The sequence below is a fragment of the Anarrhichthys ocellatus genome, unplaced genomic scaffold, assembly GCF_004355925.1.
Source record: "Anarrhichthys ocellatus isolate YVR2014 unplaced genomic scaffold, GSC_Weel_1.0 scaffold29, whole genome shotgun sequence".
Classification (NCBI taxonomy): domain Eukaryota; kingdom Metazoa; phylum Chordata; class Actinopteri; order Perciformes; family Anarhichadidae; genus Anarrhichthys; species Anarrhichthys ocellatus.
In genome coordinates, this window is record NW_022280059.1 from 2,717,805 (window position 1) to 2,739,983 (window position 22,179).

General features: G+C 42.8%; 1 protein-coding gene across 4 annotated transcripts in view; it reads left to right on the plus strand.

The window, feature by feature from the left end:
- Window positions 1-22,179, plus strand: part of cntn5 (contactin 5) — a 101,031-nt gene that overhangs the window by 17,201 nt on the left and 61,651 nt on the right. For all 4 annotated transcript variants that reach the window (XM_031863736.1, XM_031863738.1, XM_031863737.1 and 1 more), the window contains exon 2: window positions 14,763-14,879. In XM_031863736.1, coding sequence (XP_031719596.1) covers window positions 14,825-14,879 — 55 coding nt within the window. In that variant the 5' untranslated portion in view covers window positions 14,763-14,824. The remainder of the gene's footprint in view (window positions 1-14,762; window positions 14,880-22,179) is intronic.

The following is a 22,179-nucleotide window of genomic DNA, read 5'->3' on the forward strand; positions in this document are numbered from 1 at the left end:
AGTGCCAATAATTGGTGGACTGCAAAGTAATGTCCAGAGGATTTCTCAAATTCTGAGAAAATTCGATTCAGTTACTTTATAGCAGAGCAGAAGTGTCCGTATGCTCACAGTCCGTCTTAACCTATTTTCCGACTCATCTCGGCTTGCCCTGAATTCCTCCGCATAGCTTTGCGTGCGCCGCTTCAAACAGTAGCACCTTGCTCGTTGGGCTTTGAAGTGTCAGTGTCTTCTCTGAGGACACATAAGAATTTCAGGCACACTTACTTCATGCTCTCGTCTTCACCGCGACAGCCGTCACTGGCGGCACGTGTCATTTCACCGCCGTGAAAAGGTTCTCGCTCCGCTCAGGTGTGCTCTATCTCGTGTTGAACACAATAATTGCCTGCGCCGCTCTTCTCTTTGGTAATTGCCTTTTGATTGAGGTCATCAGGACAATTAAAACCACTGAGGGGTGAAAAGTGGTAGCAAGAGACTTCGAGACAGCTATGCTCAGCGGTAGAAAGGAGGAACAAAAAACGTACAGGAAAAGATAATTGTGCGTCCGGAGACTCACTGAAGTCAGCACAGGGCACCACACAGAACCACTGTGTCCACACTGCTTCATCTCAGTGTGTTAATCATTATCTCTTTTAAAGGATCTATTGAGGGTGTCGTCAGGGATCAAGGGAGCTTAATTCTTCGTCTGTCACGTCATCAATTCAATTAGACCTCAGCTCGAGCATCGCAATGACATTGCACTTTTTATGAAAGTGAACAAAGGGTGAGTATGTCCCTTTTGAGAACGCGTTCAAGCGGCAACATTGGCAACATCCACTTTCCTTAAAATCTGGAAAAACACAATTGGTGGTGTCAGTTTGTGGAAATGTCTCATGGCGAAACGCAACGATTCACGATGGTGTGTCATACAAGACGGGCGATATGATCTCCCTTAATTGCGGCGGGGCCCTTTAGACGGATCATTGTAATTTTAGTGAAACGCTGGTTCTTAGGAAGAAGACGCATCACTTTTGTCAAAATCGGGTCAGCAGTTTCTGGGATGTCGCTTGTGACGAAGGAGATACGGAGATGAACAAACCGTTCAAACAATGAACAGGAAACCGCCTCTGATCAGTCACACATCGCTCGCCTCAACTGCAGCAGCCGGCTGAATGTCAGGTACGAGGACAGAGTTAGAGAATATGCTCTCATCTCCAGGAATTCCACCTGTTTTGTGTGAATTTTTAAACATTTGTTTTTTGTATCAGCAGTAGCCATTCCCTGTGAATGTGTGCCGGTGAAGCATGGGCAGGAGTCATCTCTCCTGTCTCCGCGTGGGAGACGGCGGCGGATCTCTTCTAACACACACTAACTAGTCCGAGGGTGTGGGAGAACCATTTTTACAGCGGCCGACGTTTTTCTTTGTGGTTTTCTTGTTGCGAAGACGTACGGCAGAGGCTACAAAAAACAAACACACAGCCGTAATTGTCTCTGTTTCAAGCTGCAGAAGCGACCGCCCAGTTCACACTTTCGCTCCAATTTGCGAGGTTTTGGGGCGCAATCTGACACAAATTCTAGACGTCCTCTCCGGCTGAATGGACGATTAAGCATCACAGAGTAGCAGTGAGCAGATACATGGACGCACCAACCGCAAGAAGCTCACTGAGGCTTTAGCACTGACGGTTATCACATGGCATATTTCCTAAAGACCGAATAATAAAGTGTTTACCCCAATTACTCATTTGGATAACCATCAGTGACCCTATTTGAATAGACCTCGTCCCTGGAGTTTAGATTGGCTATTGTTGTAAGGGCTTACGGGCTGTCTTCACACTCAGTGGAGGATTGTTATGATGCCATCTCTCTTGGGAATGCTGATAGCCACCATTGTTCCTCTCATGTGATTGTATGCCTGAGACAATAACGCAGTGATCAGGAAGATGCACGTTGCTCTCGTTAGGTCGGATGCAGAATGCCGTCACGTCGTTCTCATCAAGGTCAGACTGCAGCTGACACTGAATAAGACTCTTCAACCTGTTTTTAATTTAAGGCCCACCTCTGATTGGTAATATAGAATTCTGAGGATAACCTTTCCAAACAAATGAGGGGGAAAAAAATGGAGGAAGTATAAACTGGGCCATAAATAAGTGTTATGCCAATGCCACCTGTAATGAGCAAAATAAATATTCGGCTTCCCCTCACCCATCACTGGCTGCCATTATGAATCCACATTTAATGTATTCAGGGTCATATTTCTTCAAGACGCGCTTCGGAGCGCAGAGTTGTCTCCCACATCACTTCTTAGACGATGCATTTTGTGTCACTAGATCCGAGGGAACGTTGTCTCTACCTCGTGATTGGCCTGGTGGTATTTAATGCAACTGGTCATTAACATCCATCTTAATGTTATGTTTTTTGTTTATGGGATTTTTTGAGCCTATTAGAAATATAAAAATCTTCTTCAATGAAAACATTGTTGCAGAGAAATCCCACTCGACACAGAGCTTACATTATATTCAGCAAATTCAGTACAAACACAGCGCCTCCCTTTGCTACAAAGCTGAGCATCCAGACCTGGATCATGATGTCATCAGGTGACCTTTTTGGAGCTCATCCAGCGAGACTGAATTAATGAGTGATGCTGTGGGCTCAGAGGATTTTCTCTTTTAAATATTGCATCCAAATGAGTTTTATCCCAGCGATGGGCTTTCAGCTGTGATTCAGAAGACGTCCCCGCGTCCTAGTCACATCACCATGGGTGCTGTCATGGCGTCCCGGAATTTGTGTCATTATTCACTGTCTGTGAAGCAGCTCCAGGATTTGTCTGTTGATGACGTCATCACTACAGTCTGACTCTGCTTTTCAAGGACAGACTGTCGATTTGACTGTGGAGGGCAATATTACCAAAAACATGTTTAAAAGATGCATGAATGTAGATAATAACGCCCAATAATCAGCAGTATTCTGTTGAAATCAATATATACAGAGCTCATTTTAGGGCACACATACTGTAACATCACCGACAAATGGACAATATAGAGATAGTGTTGTTGAAGATAGAAGACATCTTTATGTATGGTTATTCTGGAAGCCGGTACAGCACAGCTCTGTAAATCCCCTACATGTTGAGTTTGGTGTGCAACAACCTGGCTACCTATAGGTCAGTTTAAGTCTGTTTCATAAACAGGTGCATGTTGCATCCTCTGGGTTTCTGTTCTGGTTGTGAATGTGTGGGATAGATGCAGACATCCACAGGCCTGTCTTTATGCATATCAGAAGGAAGCAGCAACACCAGTGAATGTATTTGCTTCAAGTTGCACTTGTTGACAACCTGCTTTTCTCCCCACTTGGAACTTTAAAGTAATTATAATAAACTTTTATGCTAAACCTGAACTTTACCACGGTGGGAAATAGATTACAAACCACTTACAAACTATACTTTTTTATTTTATTTTGTCTAAAATGTTTTTAAAGCCAGTAAAGCAAAATGTTTGGTTAAATTCTGCATTTATGGTTGTTATGCTGCGTTCACACCAAACGCGTCGCAAATTATTCGCGCAAGTAGATTACATACAAAGTCTATGCACAGACACGATGAGACTGGCGCAGCGTGAATTTGCGATGGCGCGCCGCAATTGACGCTAATTTGCGGCGGGATTGACGCGAATCGAACGCCTAATCGCCCCAAACGCGCGAGTTGAAATTTTTCAACTTCTGCGAAATATTCGCGTTACGCCCCGGCGCGATAGGCTATCAGCGTTGAGTTGCTCCCCCTGTCATCAGTGACATCCTGCCGTTGTTGAATCAGGAAATACATACTGTAGCCGTCTGTGTTCACCCAGAGCTCTACGATCAAATCGGCATCATTACGTAGTTATTTCGGAGTCCCTTTTTGTCGGTTTATTGCCGTTGAATCGCAGCCAAATCAGTTTATTTTGTGTTCATACAGCTGTAGTAAACAGCGACGTGTGGCTTGCTAGCCACAGTGAATACAGCTCGATAAAATCCACAGAGCTCCTCTGGACAATATTGTGAACCAGACATGACAGAGTTTAGTTTCCCGGGATATCTGTGACTTCCACAACACATACTAAGCAGAAATATAGGTTATTTTTTTCATGGTTAATGGCAGACAGTTGAACGGCTTTCAGGGCGATAAGCCGCGCCCCCTCTCCGGCGCGTCCAGCGCGATTCAAGCGATTCACACATGAACACAAATGGTCCCCGGCGTTTTGACCGGCAGCGCAAATGGCGCAAATGACGCGAATACGCGGCGGCGCGATGAATACGCGGCGGCGCGATGCATACGCGGCGGCGCGATGAATACGCGGCGGCGCGATGAATACGCGGCGGCGCGATGAATACTTGATTACTTCCTGAAAAGACAAAACCATATTTGTCCGACAACAAACCATCCAACGGACCTCTCTATGGAAGAATGTTACTGTACTTCCTCGTACAACTTGTACTTGGTCCACTTTTTTTCCTCTTCACTACAAACTAGCAGTTTCCTTGATTCCTTACTCACACAAAGACCTAGTGCTAAGAATAGCAACATGTACACACGACATTCAATGTTCAATGAGTCATTCCCGTTACGCTGCTGAGTTCTCTGTACGAGACGGTTGCAGGAAATTCTCCTCAGTTTTTTGCTTCCAGAATTAATTCCAGCTTTGCATTAACGCAGGACTCCCACCGGCCTTTCTGCTGCAGATGCAGTTTTGAGTGGCGTGGGTATGTTTTAAAAGCTGTGGGCGATGACACCGGGAGTGTAAAGAATAAAATAGTGAATGCAGTTGAGCTGGACATTGTTTGATATTTAATTGATGAGCTGGAATGTTGAGATGATGGAAAAAAACAAAGATCTGTGAAAGTCTTGAATTTATTCAGTACAATGAGGCTACAAAATGTCAGCCTAAAATTATGCAGCAAATGAATTTCACCTCCCGCTGTTTGCCTGCAATTGTTTCTAAATGGTTTTCCAGTGATCACGTCATCCCGGGGCCAATCGACAATAAGCGGATGATTATTATAACCGGATGTTGTTGTTTTTTCCTTTATTTTCATGCAGATTACCATCTAATTGACATTTGTGTGTTTATTACATGAATCTTAACGTAATGAGGACAGCTTCGCTTGTTACTGAATTATATCGACTGTTTTCCAAGTACAGTACAGCTGTTTCAAACGTGGCTTCAACCCCAGGTGCTTTCCTCCACCTCTTCTGTCTCCATCACGTTGCCTCTGTAGAAGAAGGAAACCCGAGTCGCCCCGCTGCATCTCGTTGGCTCGTTTTTGGCAGTTGGTCATTAGCTCCGAGGAGAATACATTTCACTCTGAGAGAAAATGACTTTATTTTAACCGTCGTGAATTCTGCGTGTGCAGCAGCAGCAGCTGGCCAGCCGGAACACAGAGGGGTCCTAAAAGTTGGAATAACAAGGGAGTAAAGAAGTAGAATTACTGTAGTTTTTAAAAATTCAACATGTATCGTCCCGTATGAAAAGACTCAAAGTGAACACTGTGAGCTGACTACTTGATAGGCAAATCATTTAAACAGCATTTGTATAGCAATTAATTTGTTCCAAGCTTTTTGATCCATCACTTAGTGAACAACGGCAAAAACACACACACACCCACCCACACAGGAGCCGTTCAGAAACCATGCGAACGTCGACGTTGCTTTCTGATTGGCTGCTTCTCCAACACCCTTTGATGGCTTCATCTATGCTGCGTGCCTCACCACCCCACCCCCCCCCGGCTACATGACGGTTCAACCAGCCGAGTGACGAGTGGAGGAGTGGGAACTTGACCAACTGAGGGGGTTGATAGTGGGAACTGATACACAAAGTGCCTCAAAGCATCAAGTTGCATGCCATAGCTTTAATTCTAGCTTTAACCCCTTGTTCATCTGATACAAATGTTGCATCTTTCCTGCCGATGGGAATTCCCCGTTATCCCCTCCTGCACCTGGTCCTTCCTAGCAGACTTTGCTGTGGCTTTAACGTGACTTAGCTGATGGCTAATCAAGTAAATATGTCCATTTAACAAAAAGGGCTTGTTTTGGTCAAAGGAGTGCGACTGTGGTGAGAGTAATCCCCATATTATCATGTTTTAACTTCATCCCCGTGCGCTCGGATTAAAACCTCTAGTGTGTGTAACGAGACTCATTCTAAAGAGCTTAGCGGCTTGTATAGGCTGAAATACACAAAAAAAAAAATCTCCAAGAAGTGTTTTTCTAACTACACATTCCAAAATGTTCATTTTGTTATCATGCTTTTTCCCCTGAGAATGACTGCACTAGGTAGAGCCTGTAGAACAGATTGAACTGTGCAGCTCCACTGCACCGGGTACTTATTTGGACGTATCATTTTACTGAAAACATTTTGCTTGTTAGTTAATGTTTATTGTTCAAACTCATTCCAAGGCTTTCACATTAACAGGAAATGGACTTTTTAGTCGTTCAACCACTCAAAGCACTTTACACTACTTTCCAAAATCCACCCATTCACACACCGATGGCAGAGGCTGCTTCACCAGGTACTAAACTAAATGCTCATTCACACACACACACTCACACAGTATATGGGAGGGACTCGAACCGCTGACCTTCTGATTAGTGGATGACCCGCTCTGCTTTTCTGAAACACAGCCACCTCCACTCAGCCACATACAGATCCTAATATTCATGAATAACTTCTAATTACACATAAACTAAATATTTACAAATAGTAATTGTGACTTATCACCATTTTGAAATGTTATTTATTCACATCAAGCTTCCTGTCAGGAAGCAGTTGATACCTAAGACTGCCATAACCTCGTGTGCTTTATCCTAAAATGTTTCTGTCCACACCAGAGAAATGGAGGAAGACAGAGTTACACAGATCCCCTCTGGTCTGTAGTTGTCAGATTAACTTCTTCTCCAGCTCTAGTTGGTAGATGATGACAGGTTCAATTGCCTTAACGTCTGATGGAAGTCTGTGAGGAAGGGGAGAGCGAGACCTTATATTGTACAGGACAAAGTGTCCCTGTAAAAGGAAGCTTTTGAAGTCAAGGTGGCTCTTTAAATGCTGCCACAGCAGCATGCGGTGCTTATGTGTCTGGTTTGTTCCACTTCTGTGTCCACCTAGAATATATATATATATATACGTATATATCATATTCTACAGTATTGTAGAACGTATCACCCACACAATTTAAATGATGTGCTGCATCATAATGTATTGGATCTAGGCCGAAAGCAAGTCTGCCATTCATAGCGGAGTAAACGCTAATATTTGTACAACATACCTGTAATGCACCCGTGTCTTCAAGTGTTCATGTCACAATATCCACAACTATACGAGCAGAGATAAGCACCACGGAGAGCAGTGAAGTGCCATTCTCTCACTGGCTCATGCACATATTTTTTAGGATGATTGAATTCAAATGGATACTGAGGACAAAGCAGATGTTTGCCTCTGCTACCGCTATTGGTACCATTACAGATGCTAGTACTACGATATTACTATCATTACCACTACTGTAATCACTAGTACCTCTAGCACTTATCATTGTCATCACAGCGCAGAGCATGCGGTGGGTGTCAGCGCTAGCATTTTAGTAACCGGAAGAAGGCTAATAAGTTACCCCTTGTGTTACTTTATTTGCATATATATGTATTTCATATAAATACGCACAGTCCATTTACATTAAGTACAAAGACATTAATAAGATTACCTAATAATCAAGAATACAAAAAAAAGAAGTTAAGGAAAAAAGCTAATTTTACAAATGGGAAAGAGAATTTCCTTCAACTTGTATTTGCTGTAGTTTAACACTGTGTGTGTGTGTGTGTGTGTGTGTGTGTGTGTGTGTGTGTCAGTAACAAGTGCTGTGCTCGACTGCGACGCCACTGATTATACTGTATTTCCGGGGTCATCCTTCGACAGACGTCCCTTCCTTGATGTAGACGTATGCTAATTGGAAGCGGTGACAAGGTGAGCCGAGAGGGCGTGAAGACGATAATTACAATCAGGCTCTGAGTATATGTGAGTGTGACGTGTGTCATCAGGGCCTACATTTGCCTTTATGACTCAACCTTTGCTGCTCTAATACCTTTGGTGAGAAATTTAAAAAAAAAAGGTTAGATCCATGAAATATTTTAACTTAAGCATGAACAGAGAAACAGGCTAGTTGCTGAATAATCCATAACAAGTTATTATTGATTATGTAACAGAGATTCTGATCTTCTAAGACTCTGAATCGATTCACAACTTCCAAAAATCATTTTTTTTCCACAAAAACAAATCACATTTATTACTTTTATTACAAAGGCAGCTAGCCTACCCATTTCAATTATGTAACTGGCAGCATTTACATTGTTTTGGTGTAACTTGATCTCACTGAGAATTGACAAATATTACAAAACATTTTGGTTACACGTGTTTATTCTTGCAAGTTTAGCATGAATAAATAAATAGCTTTGGCCTTTGTGCGTTTACGTTATTGCAATCAGTAGATAGAACTTCTTAAATATCAAAGCTCTATAATCTTAAACATATGTTACTCTGCCCTAATGCCATCATTTGCCACACTGCCTCAATTTCCCCTTTGAATCGAAAATCGTTTTGCAATCAGTTCGTGACCCCAAGAATGGAAAATGGAATGGTGAGATACGGCAAGATTCACACCTCAACAGGTTGGTGAATTACCCAGTACTACACAAAGTGTTAGTGCTGGCAAACACGGTACATATACTAGCACAGTACTCGTAAAAATACAAATTAAAGGCGCACACTGCAGTTCATTCACACACTTGCTGTCTCGCATTGTCTCGTGGCCGACAACAACGCAGCTGCTGTGATTACCAGGCGATATGTGTGTCACTTGGTTTGTCCGACCCTCAGCCGGGTGAAAAACAATGTCTGCGTGGAAACACCGGCATGACACTAAGTAGAAGCATCGCGTTCAGAGCCCTCAGTGCACCTCGTTGCACCCTGTGCTCTACCTCCATTAATAACCATCTGTCTGGGCGGTGATCGCCCGGACTGAAGCGTGGCAGAATCCAGCTCCTCGAGCCCGCTAATGGACACGGCACACACCTGGAAGAGTTCCAGGATACTATGGAGTGTGCTCTGTTTTTGAAGAGTACTTCACGAAAGAGCAAATCGGAGGACATTCCGCTTCCAGGGAAACATAAGTAATCGTTCCTCTGATATATGACTCCTCTCCTGGACCGGTTTCTGTAGATTTGGTCTGCGTAACAGCTCGTATGCATTCATAAGAAGAGTGGCCACTTTGTTTTAAAGGATATTCAAATTAAAACAATATTGTCTATATAGCTGGTGGACTATAGCTTTGTCACAGGTCACTTCCTGTTTCTTTGGCAGGTATTCCTGCCTAATGGAGTCCACTTTTCAATGACATTGTGCTCTAAGCCTCTATGCTATGCGTGGGTTTTTGTCTCGTCTTGTGAATCGAAAAGGACTCTACCATCCCCCCCCAGTATAAAGTATATGGTCGACTGGAAAGTGAAAGCTGAGACCACAAAGGACATGTCTGGCAGAGTCCTGTGAGACGCCGAGCATTCAAGGAGAGTGAACTGTAAGTTGTCTGAGTGCAGACCAACTTTATTTGATACACACAGGAGACCCTTGCTCTGATAAATACTTCTCATCTCAAAACCTCACTCACTGTCACAGCCACTAAAGTGGTAGCCTAGTATTTTCAGGATAATGCATATCATTTTGTATCTACATTTACTGTAATCACGGCGTGTGCTTTGCAGCTGTTTTGTATCTCTGCCGTTGCATTTTCAACACTGATATTATAACGACGGGTAAATGTTGATAGCAATGTGAAATCTGAATTCTCCGTCTTCCTCATCCGTAAATAGATTATCCTCGTGCACCTGGCTTGTGTGCAAGCCATGACACATTTTACCTCAAACTACCCATTGTGCTGTCGGGACTGTCGGTCGAGCAGTGCAGCTCTTCAAGTTGTTAATCAGCTGTGCACAGCAGACATGGTTGATACTGGGGGACGCTGTTAGATAAGGATGTGTTTGGCACTTTCCAACAAACAGCACTCTTCCCAAATTGAAGAAGATTGCCTCTAAACTGTACAAATGTCCACTACACATGAAGAGCTGTTACATTTCTGAGAATTCCATTTTTAAACTTAAAAAATATCTTCCACTTCTAAACACAATTGGCAATGACCAGAGAAGCCAGTGAGGGATCATGTCCTTGTTGCAGCAGTAGACAATTAGCTATTTCAAACTGAAAGGAAAGGGTAAAAATGAAACTAGCCGTTGCATTTTAAAAGGTCAACTTTGACTTATTTTGGACAAAAAATATGGCACATCTGTAATGAACTGGTTTAAAACCTGCAAACTCGACGTTTTTAGTGTAAACCATGTCGTCCATGTGTGTATTGTGTAGAGCTGAAGATGCATTGTTACTCTTACAGAAGTACAGTAATTGTTCAGGCTGAAGTGAATTACTTGAGAATGACTTTCTGTGTCACATTTACCAGCAGCAACATTAGTGTATCAGTAATTATAATGCAAAATATAATATTATGATGCAGTGAAACTCAAAACAAGTCATCTCAAAATGCCCCCAAAAGACTTCTTTGCGTTTTTAAACACCATAATGCTCTTCCTTCTGATTTTAGTTTCATATCTTGTCACCTTTTTCTCCCCTCTCGAAGGTCTGTGACTTAATGTCAAAACTGCTCCTGCCACACGATCCATTTTGTCATGTCGGCGTTTCCAACATGGCTGTTTTTTCCCACACTGGTCATAAAGAGTCCACGCTTCGTTCTGACGTTCACATGTGTTCTTGTCCTCTCGTGGAGCAACATAAAAAACTAGCAGACAAACAACAAAGAAACAAAAACTCTTAGTTAACTTCATCAATAACTCTCGCGTTCACCGTGTTCGTAGACAGACGGGAGCATAACAGGTTTTCTCTCCTCTTTCTGAGCTCATAATGGTCGTATGGTGATGTTACAACAACAACTTGTTCCACATTATGAGTAAAAGAAAGGCAAAGCAGTTTAACAGACAAAGTACCCGGAGTTACAGTAAACATTTTATAATTCCATAAAATAAACTACTTGGCAATCATACAGAACCAACCAAACCAACCAAGACAAACAAACGTGCCAACTTGCAGTTTTTATGACAATCCTCCTGAAGGGAACATGTTCTTGGACTTTGTGTTCTCTTGTGTTCCTTCAACAAACACACACTGCAGGCCAGAGGTGGGTTTTCTGTGGGAAGTAGATGTGCTTCTGCCTCCCGGTTCCCACGAGGCCTGATGTGGAGGCTGCTCGGTCCAACACGTACCCAGGGGTTTGTCTGACAACACGCTGACCTACGCAGCCAGGAAGTAAAGTGCTGCGAGACAGGGGCAGGGGAGGCCTCCATTCCCGAGGTGACCTGTGTGCTTTCAGTGTATCCAATAGGCCTCCGCTCATGTTCCGTCACTCAGCCAGCTTTTATTTTCATGCCGCGGTGTGCGGCATGAAAAGCCGGGTGAGAACCTGTTGACGAAAAGAAGAGCAGCCTGGGCAGACAGCTGTCTAGACAGCCGATCTTCAGCTATTTATTTCTTTGCATCGGTGACCAAAGACAGTGCACACTGAGAAGTTTGTTCAATTATCTCCAGCTGTAGAGAAAAGGCTTAAACATAGCAGATTGAGAAACCTGAGAAAAGACAGTAAAAACGTTGTATACAGCAACGACGGAAATGGATAATTGTGTTTGCTTATCTCTCTTTGTTTCTTTTCCTTTTCTAAATAACCGCCTAATTGCTAAGTCGCAAATTGTTTAAGCCAATAGCTCTACGGCTGGTGCATTGTGGGAGAAGAGGGAGCAATCAAGGTGAGGCCGAGACAAAGGGAGGCATGAATGATGAATGTGAGACGAGTCCTGCTGGATCTGGACATGCTTCCCTCAACCCACAGAGCTGCCTGTGCCACCGTATTAATGATCTACATGACAGACGAGCTAAATCAAGACGAGAGAGACCGTTAGTGAGACAAGAGGGGAGGAGAGAGAGAGAGGGAGAGGGAGCATACATTTAAACATGTTGACAAAGTGGCTGATAAAGTACTGCTCTTTGCGTGGCGATGAATGGCGCTGGAGGAGAATAACAAGCTCAGCAGATCTTGCTCTTTTTTTATTCACATCAGCAATCTTTCCCATTAGCATTGTTTCTAGATAGGATGGCATCCGTACATCCAGATGCAGTGTTTCACACTCAATGTTCACCTGAATACCAGTGTTTGTTATCACGCTCAGGCGTTGATGCTGAGCTCATGAATGACTGTCGGCGATGAATAGGATTATTCTACACGGACTGTAGCTGATCTGTACAGAGGGGGGCGAAGGTAAACTATGATGGTATCATGATGTGTTCAAATGTAGTCTTGGATAACTTTGCACAGCTGTTTGAAGGAGATGTTTTCACAGAAATATATAGCTGGGGAGTAATTACGGAGAGTTAAGACCTGTTTAACTTCCAAACACGAGCTCTAAGCAGCTTATAATACACTTTTTTTATTCAGAAAAATACAATCTATTATTTCCTAATCAATTTGATTTGTACATGTTTTATGCAAATAACCACCAAAGATAAAAATAACAGTGTAAAAGAAAACATTTAGAATTTTGGGCGGTTTACACTGACTTCAGGGAAGATGAAATGATTTTTCGGGGAAGGTGGTGAAAAAATAAAAGCTTGGAATCTTGAAATGCCAGCTGCTAAAACATAACAAAACAACAAAAACAGTCTGTATTGACCGAAGTGGCTCGTCGACGATCGGCAATCTTTATCGGCAGGGGAAAACAGATGACCAGCTCATCTCTAGAAGTTGTACTTGCTCCCTGATTTTTCCCCTGATCCATCCGGGACTTTTGTGATCCGTTGCACCCCCTGGCACCTGGTAGGGGTCCCTTGATGAAAGACTACATCCTTGCAGCTGCACGAGCAACTCCCGTTGTCAGGGTGAGTGCACGGAGGGGCGTGTCTGATAGTGATGCATGAACCTCGTCTCCCACCTGCGTTCTAACTCAGTGCAATGCTTATTAGAATGCAGGTAATCATGTTTTAAATTGCACGGCAGCAGGATTCTTGCTATATCACAAGATCAAACCAACAAGGGTTTCCAACAAGGGCTTCTCAGAGGGTTCTGTGTAACAAACCATCTGGATAAACATAGCAGCAACAATGTCGAGCCAAACAAAGCCAACAGGTCAAACGAACCTCAAACTTTTAAAAAAGAAAAGTGATTTGAAGACAGTGTGTACGGTGTGAGTGTGAGTCTGTATCCTGATACAGAAAATCACAAAGTCAAGGCCATCTCGCTACGCAGAGGCTCCATCTCGTCCATTATTCCTGGGACACCTTGCTGTGCTGAAATGGTCGTGTAGACGACTGCATTCATTTAGGGAATAACTAGTACTAGAAAGGTACATGGAGTGTTTGTTCAGAGTCCTTTATGCAGCAGCTACACATTCCTCACACTCCAAGCCAAAGGGCTGTGTTCCTATTCGCACTGTGTTTGGAGCATACAGAGGACAGTTTGATACTCTGAATGTGTGTGTGTGTGTGTGTGTGTGTGTGTGTGTGTGTGTGTGTGTGTTTGTCAGCAACCTATTTAAATAACTTAAAATATCAATCATAGTTTTATTTTGTATTTGCTTTAAAGGTTGCGATTTGGGACACCCGATCATGCCGGGACACATCACCCATCAAATCTGTACGCTTTGAATATGAGATCCTGCTCTCATTGGGATCTGATCAGCCAGACCACTTGCCGAGGTGGCCTGGCTCGCAATGAATTCGGATCTCAGTGCGGACAGCATGTGGGGACAATCCAGACAATCTATCAAACGCAGGTCTCCATCTTTCTCCCATCTGGCCGGAGTTCCTCTCCTGATGCACAGCTGAGACGTGCTGTCTGAGTCCTGTTCATTTGCTGATTAAAAACCTACATTTTCCTCATTTTGCTGCTCCAAAATAAAAGCTTTTAAATAACAAAATGAAGGTGGACTTTTATTATGAGGAATGTATACATCACAGAATCAGCAGAGCTTTGTTAGTGGTAATCCTTCAATACATCAAGTCTACTAATAGTACAGGGAAGAAGAGTAAGCAGCAAAAATAATGTGGGACTTGTATTGTGAAGAACTTCAGAGGCAAAGAAATGTGTGGATCCGTCGTTTTACAGCCGCTCCTTTGACCACGAAATATATCGTGGTCGCATTGCAGTGTAAAGTGTGGACACAAATACGCTGAGTTGCGATAAGTATATGAATACATTGGAATCTAGTTTGTGATAAAACTAGCGATCGTCCTTTTCAGAGCCCAGTCAGTGCTGTGGGATTCACAATTCCATGAAATGTGTGATTTTTGTCAGCAAAGGACTCGCACAGTCACAGTTATTATTTGGGGAATCTATAAAGAGCCGGGACTGCAGGGGATTAGAGAGTGTTTGGCTAATAATGCTTTTGTTCCACATACGATTTGTTCTATAAATAACAAGAAATACTCTGTTGACTTCACAAGCTTCTCTTCCTCGTCACAAACCTATTGTATTCTTCTACATGACACAGTGTGGTGGAGCTATAATTTGAACGATTCATATGAAAGATGTCACTTAGTGATTTGGAGGTTTACAGTGTGGATCCGGATGTATGCGATAACCAGAAGTGTGTGTGTGTGTGTGTGTGTGTGTGTGTGTGTGTGTGTGTGTGTGCTCCGACCAACTCTCTCCTGTCTCTCTGTTTGCAGGCAGCTTTAATGAAGACGCAGACCTGCTAACACTCTTGCAGAAGGGACCCTCTCCAACAACTATGGGGTCACCATGGAAACCCTTTCTCCTCCTGTCTGTCATCAGTGGCCTTTCAGGTAAGAAATTCAACAGGCAGTGTTAAGAGATGAGAGCAGGGGAACGGTCGCACGGAATCGTCTTCCTAAGCGCTGATATTAGGAGAGATTGTACGGCACACACTGAAATCTACTGGCCTGTCACGACCATTGTAGATGTGACACAGCTGGGAGAGCATCATTCATGGACGTGAGAGCTGTAAACAACAGGTGCTCTCAGAAAAAAAAATGCCACCCAACAGCTAGGTCGCATTAATACCGAAAACAGTTATTAGCCTGACAAATACCAATTAATATACTTTCCTTTTTGAGTAGGAATCCAAACCTATGAATTGTAGTTTTCTTGTCTTTACTATGCAATACCCCAGAAATCCCAAACAGCCCATGAAATAAGGAACATGAATCTCACATTATTAATCATGCATCAACATGACTTAAAATGAATTATTGTCAGAAGGATAACACGGTTGTGTGTCGGGTCTATGCCTTTAAGTGTTACAGGCTACGGTCTATTCGTTCATTTCTTTGTTTGAGCAAATTCGTTTTTTTTAAATCGCTGTAATTTATTTGATGTGATTATTGAACATTTTGTGGCCATTGTTTGTTTTGATAAAAAGGAACATTATTGAAATTGAATATTGGTCCTCATCTCACATTAGATAATAATAGCATAGTAAAGTACAACATAGGAGCAAGTATCAGTCTCTCTGACTGAGATCTGTTCCTCTGACTGACTGACTCAGTGACTGCGTGGAGGGTGAGAGGGGACTGAAGCTTAGAGGAGGCTCTTTTCTGTAACATTTGGTGGCCAAGTACCCGTGGAGGCTTGGAACGTCGTTGAGTACCCCCCACTCCGGCAGGCTGTTTTTACTCACACACTCGGTGTCTCATTTGTTGTGCAGTGTTACAGCTTGCACCAGTGGGTTGTAGTTATTGAGTATATGCTTGCATAGACAGGGTAACAATGCACTGTATATAAAGCAACAATGCAGTGAAAGCAACAGCAAAGCAGTTTTCGGATGACACATCTTTGTTCCCTGATTAGGAGCAGTGTAAGGCTTCTGTAGCCCAATTCAACACTATAGAACGACGCATATTGCTCTGTTCATAGCCTATATTCTTTTCTAAATGTACGCCAATGGGAAGACGGGGCTGTGGTTTCATTTGCATAAGCACTTGGAATGTTTTTGTAGTCTAATCATAATCATTTTAAACCCTTGTCTTTAAAGTGTAAGTCTTGACTCCCCGTAGAGTTTGTGAGAGTGTGGGTGTGTGTAGGAGAAACTGTGAGGCTACCTGAGGATATCTTCACCAGCAATGGATCTCACTGATAAAACTAATCAAATAATCAAAGGATTTAGATTAAAGAAAGCAACCCTGCTCACGCCGTTACAGTCCATCTCCACCTTGTTTACTACTCGGTGGTTTCATATCTCGCTCATGTCAGCCGTACTCGTGAGGCTCATCTGGCTGCAGAGATACAGCCGAGAACAACACACGGGATATTTAAGTACATTGCAGTACTGACAATCCGACTGCTGTGTCCTCTACGGTTCTTGAAGCAGATCAAGGCGTCTCAGAGTACAACTGAATTTCTCCAGGGAAAACCAAAGACGCCTCTATTATCTGGTTGTCACATGTGTACATTGCTGTGCTCTGCCACCTTCTCTCCAAGTTCCAAGTATAAAGAAATGTAAGAAAAACTTCATTTTTTGATCAGCATTTTAGATTTAAAAAGAAAAAAGATTAAATGGTTTAGAACACATTATGTGCAAAAATATTCAGTCCATCCACGTCAATCAGATTGAAGACTGACTTAGAATGAAACACACACTATGTCAACTGCAGTGTAACCGCAAAGTGCAATGACTATTCATACCAACGCAAGCACTTAAGAGATCTCTCAGGAAACAGTGCCGTTGGTGTCTATCTGATTTATGTGAGATAACAGCAAAGGCCATGGCTGCCACAGTACAGACAACATCATGAACACAGACTCCGCTATACCGATGTCTACCGTGGGACTGGACAATGAACAGACACTACCGTGAAGTATTAATGTTATTATCAGTATTTCCTAACTATATGTAGTATTGATATTTGTATAAAGTTGGAAACATAATGCAAATAGTTCAGTGTTGCGTCTAAACTCAGACACCAGAGAGTATATGTGAAATTCATGAGCATTGGACCCCCCGAGCCACATTGCTGACCTCACCCCAACTCTTATGCTGGCTCGATGTCTGACCTCAACAGTAATTATCTGCTATTCATATTATTGTGAGCATCATATAATATTTAGAGATGCTTGATTCTAACCTTTTGCCTCAGCGTTCTTACTGTAAGTAACTTTAAAAGTATAGAAGCACACAGAAGATGATACTGTAGCTTGAGCTACAGTTGAAGCTCGGGTTGCGTGCGAGTGTTTTAGAACCAAACCGTCACTGTAGGGCCGGCCGATAATTCAATATGATCATTTGTCATCGCTCACATGTAGATTGATGCACGTAATGTGGAACTAAAGTCGGGAATTCCGCCTGGAGTCGCCGTAACATATGTACGCTGTTAGCAACATATGGCCTCAACCAGATGTGCCGATCAAATGTTTGGGTGCTTTGAATGTAGCCATCGTGGAACTACTTATTATTACATTTATTTAGGTATTTTCAAATTCACAGTATAAGAGACTCTTTTTGGCCTTTTGGGAAAGAGTTTGTTGAGCATTCGTATAGTGTCAAATATAAAAGTGTTTGTAATGTAATCTATTTTCATAATGAAAATGGTTTATTAAAGTAATTGCCCCAAGCAAAATGACTCTGTCTGTCTCTGACACTTGCACTACTGGGGATGAAGCGAACCGTGACTTCAGTGCAGCGTTACTCCTTTAAACTAAACATTACATTGGAGAGAAGCTAGAGGTTTTCTGTTTATCAAGACTTAAACTAGTTTATCAAGTTTATAAACAGGGCCCTGTGCAGTTAATTTGTTTCAGTTGAGTCAATTCTGTCCATTGATTTTTGATCTCAGGGTTTGGTTCCATGGTACCTCGGGTGCATAAAGTTGACAGAATTTGCTCCGCTTGTTCATTATCGGTATCTCAGCCCTCTGTTGCTGCATTGACTCCTGTTGTCTTACTGCTTGGCAAAGTAATTGCCTCTCAGAAAAAAAAATAGGTTGACTCTTTCTAAAAAGCCTTAATAAAGAACTTTATTATGGGATTGATTTTCCTACCTTTGCATTCCGTACTCGCGTTGAGGGAAATTTCAGCCATCGGAGGTACAACATATCTCGGTTTTCTGGAGCCCAAGTTTCAGACAAACTTAAATCAAGCTCATGAAATCACACTTTACAGGAAAGGAAAGTGGAGTTCCGTTCATGTTTTCACATTTAATCAAATATGATAATGTGCACATTCATAAACTGCAAGTCATTAACCTTTCAGCAATGATGATGTCACAAAATAATTCACATTTCACTTTAGCACAACCAAGATTACAGTGGCCTTGTTTGTCTTCTGCTTCCAGGTATAATAGAGGAAACACAGCTTGTTTTTGGAGCACATTCTTCTCTGTATGTGTCCAAACATTTGGTACTTTCAGTAACAGCAAAACCTCTCTGGTGCAATCATTTAATTTCAATTGGAAATTGATGGAAAGTTTAACATGACATTTGAGAAATGCATTGCAATGTTGCCCACAATCATGATCACAATAGTTCCATTACATACTCTCATCCCACTCTGTCCATTTATACAGTTCTGGTGTGCATTTCTGTAAAGCCTTTGTAAGATGAGAGAGCCAGGAGATCCATATAACAGTGTTGACAAATGAAATGTTTATAGGCATAGCATAAAAGAACAAAGAAAAATAAGAGACACACCATTCATCAGCATTGTCCTCGGGCATATTGTTGTCTTATAACAAGCAATGACAGGCCTTTACTTGTGATTGTTGTCTTGGTTCTTTTGCCTTGGGAGACGTTTTCTGAGCTCATTCCTGTTTGGTTATTTTAAAGGGAGGACTCTCAACAGACTCTTGAAGGAACGTGCACTTCTTGCCATCATCCATCTACAAAATAACAGCTGAGCATTGCCTTGTCAATCACTAAAATTAAATCAGTCAAATTAGTGTTGCACAGTCTGTCTGCAGCTCTCATACCCTCAAGGTATTGGCTTTTAAAGAAGAAGAATACAACATGCTAAATTGTGGCGTAAAACAGCACATGTTGACACCACAACGTTGAATGTGCAAGGACCATAGGAAGCACGGAAAATCGATAAAAGTCGTGGTTTTCCACAGCGCTTTGAGCGGAGTACGCTTCTAAAGCTCACAGCTGTTAGAAAGATGTCACATTTCAGTAAGAGGTCCGCACTTCAAAATGGTTTTCAATATTACCAGCAGCAAGAGCCATGAAGAGCCACTCCCAGGGGTGTGGTGCAGTCCTTGTCTGTTATGATACTTTTGACACGATGTAATGGATTATTGACCCACTGTGCTCTCTGAATATTCTGAAAACGCTCACTTTCAAGACAATAGTTCCCCTGCTCTATTTAATTCTCCACTGCCCGGTACTTATTCATTTCATACTGTAATCCATTCAGTAGCAGAGAGGGGCAGCACAGATTCCTCTCATGTGTAGAAAAGTGGGCTGGGCCGGTATGATGTCTGGGGCCACTCTGATTGGACTACAATGTTGCTTGGAGGGTTAAGCGTGGAATGGTAATTCAAATGTTCCTCATCTAAGTCGGAGGTATCTTGATATTAAACGTGGGTTGCGGGGAATACAGATGTGTAGAGCTGGATAACTGATGCATGAAGTCATTCTCACCAAGGGCACACGAGTCGTGCACTAGAAATACGGGGGAGTGGAGTATTTGCATGCACTACACAGAAAGTGGGGCCATGCAATGAATATATTGCTGCCTTGAAAAATAAACATTGAGATATGGAGTCACTCCGAGGCAAAAAGGGGGTTAACTGCAATTCCCACTGTCCCAACATCCCACTAACCCCAATCAATGCCTCAAACTGTCCTCAATAGTTGCAACTCTGCAGGTTATTATCTTTCTGTGTACAAATACACAAAGTTTGGGATCTATATTTGGCTCCCACCATCAGGCACTTATGGACTTTCTTCAACTGGCAGGCTAACCTGAGCTGTGACAAACTCTCTTTCACTCACAACTTGGGCCAAGGAGATGAAATGATAAAAAAAATAAAATATCATTGTTGATTTCTGTAACCATTAGAAGTTGGGATCAACATTCATGTGTGCAGTAAAGCGTCTTTGGTGTGCACAGTGATCAACACTATAATCCGTACCTTGGGATTTTTGGCACTTTAGAATACACAAGTATGTAAATGAGCCTGTGTGTGCTGACGCCAGCGTTTGAGTCCTGCTGTCATGCGCCATACAGCCTGAAGCCAATTACTAAAGTTTGTTGTCAATCGCTTCATATTTCAGATGCAGATAAAACGTGTGGGATCTCATTTTGCGTCATGTCACAGTAGAATTAAGTTCTACCTCCAATATGGGCATTATATTTAAAAAAAAAAGTGAATATCAGTAACACAGCATGCTGGTTAGAGACCGCCATGCTCGGCAACATAGTACCATACATCATACAAACACCACCGCGGTTACATCGTCACTCCGGCAAGGTTGAACCAGCTCAGACAATCTCCACAGAAAAAATAAAAAGAACAGTGTTTTAGTAAGTAGTCGGCTGTGATGGGAGGCGAGGTGAGGCTGCATATGATATATGGATTGTTCCATCCGTAATGATATTCCGCTGAATAAATGGTCTCAAGCATAATCAGCTTCAGTCAATATAATCTCCCCGTGAAGGTCTTCATTAATCTCACAGGCGATGTCTAATCATGTCCGTCCACTTGAGTCCCTGTGAGCGTCTCACCTACTTACTGTGTGATATTCTGATTAATTCTCCACAGCCCAGTCGTCCAGAGGCTGCAGACGCACAGCGCTGACAACCCGACGACCTAACGCCAGCGCATCAGGGCCGGACGCTAACGGCTATGATGAGAAACTGGCCAACTCTTGGCCTTTGGTTGCCTTCAGCGGCAAAAATAGGGAACCTAAACCATTTTTAAATCATTGTTGCATTAGTGATATTTGAGTTTAGCTGTTACAGTCCGAACCAGCAAAGCCGCACCTTGGTGCGTTTACTGGCGTTTGCGCAGCCATCTGTTGGAGACAATTTTTACATACGATTTTATACACCAGAAATTGGAGGTGAGGTCTCACACCGTTTCCCCGGGTCTCCCCCTCCATTTGCTTAAAACATGTCATCTTCCCTCAGCCTCACCTTCCCTTCTGGTGTTAGTTAGTGAGCACGTCCCCTTGTCTCTATCCCATTTAAGTCTCCTCAGTCGGCCATACTTCGTGATAATTTAGACTTCACCGCATGCTACATTGCTACATTTACTTTCAGTAAAGCCACAGTTTAACATAGGTATGATAATAAGGACAAGGTAACGAGGAACGTTTGGCTATTTCTGCTCTTTGTTGGCGTGTAGAATGGCCCTGGTCTCCTACGTTGATGTTATCACCAAGGTGGTATTAAGACCTGAAGCGATTGTTCTGACGCTCCCTAAATAGCAGCAGGTGCAGCCCTTTCAACAACAATGAGTGCTTCTGAAAGATAGGGATCAATGGGATCTGCAAGGGTCATTGCTCTTATCAGATGAAGGTTACAGCTGACAGGAGCAAGTGCCTGTCGGCTTCAGTGGTCATACAAACAAAAGAGACTCTGTTTTTACTCAGTATATATATATATATATACTGTATTTGTCAGGGTTTAGCCCCGGTCTTGAAATGTTAGTTTCCTAGGTAAAGGAAACTCAGATTTCTATTGTCGTATACATATACATGAAATTTGACCCATCCCTGTATATAGGGAGCAGTGGGCTGCCAATGACAGGCGCCCAGAGAGCCTCGGGTTCAGTGTATTGCTCAGGTACACGTCCCAGTCGAGGATCGAACTGGGACGGGATCGACCTTCTGGTTCCCAGACAACCCGCTTAACCCAGTGAGCCACGGTCGCCCCCATTTATAACTTGCACTTGCCAGAACAATATGCAACATGGCTGTTATTGACAGGATATCCATGTTTGATGCTCTGGCCGTGCTTCCAGGAAAGTGTTTTAAACGTCTGTCTCATCTCCTGGTTTGGTTATGCTAATGAGGCACAGGAAACAACGGCCAGCAGGGACAACGCTACCAAGCATGGAATACATCTAAAGAGTCAGAATGACGGGAAAGAGAGGCCCCATCCTGGCCTTCTCGTTTAAATAGTTGCAAT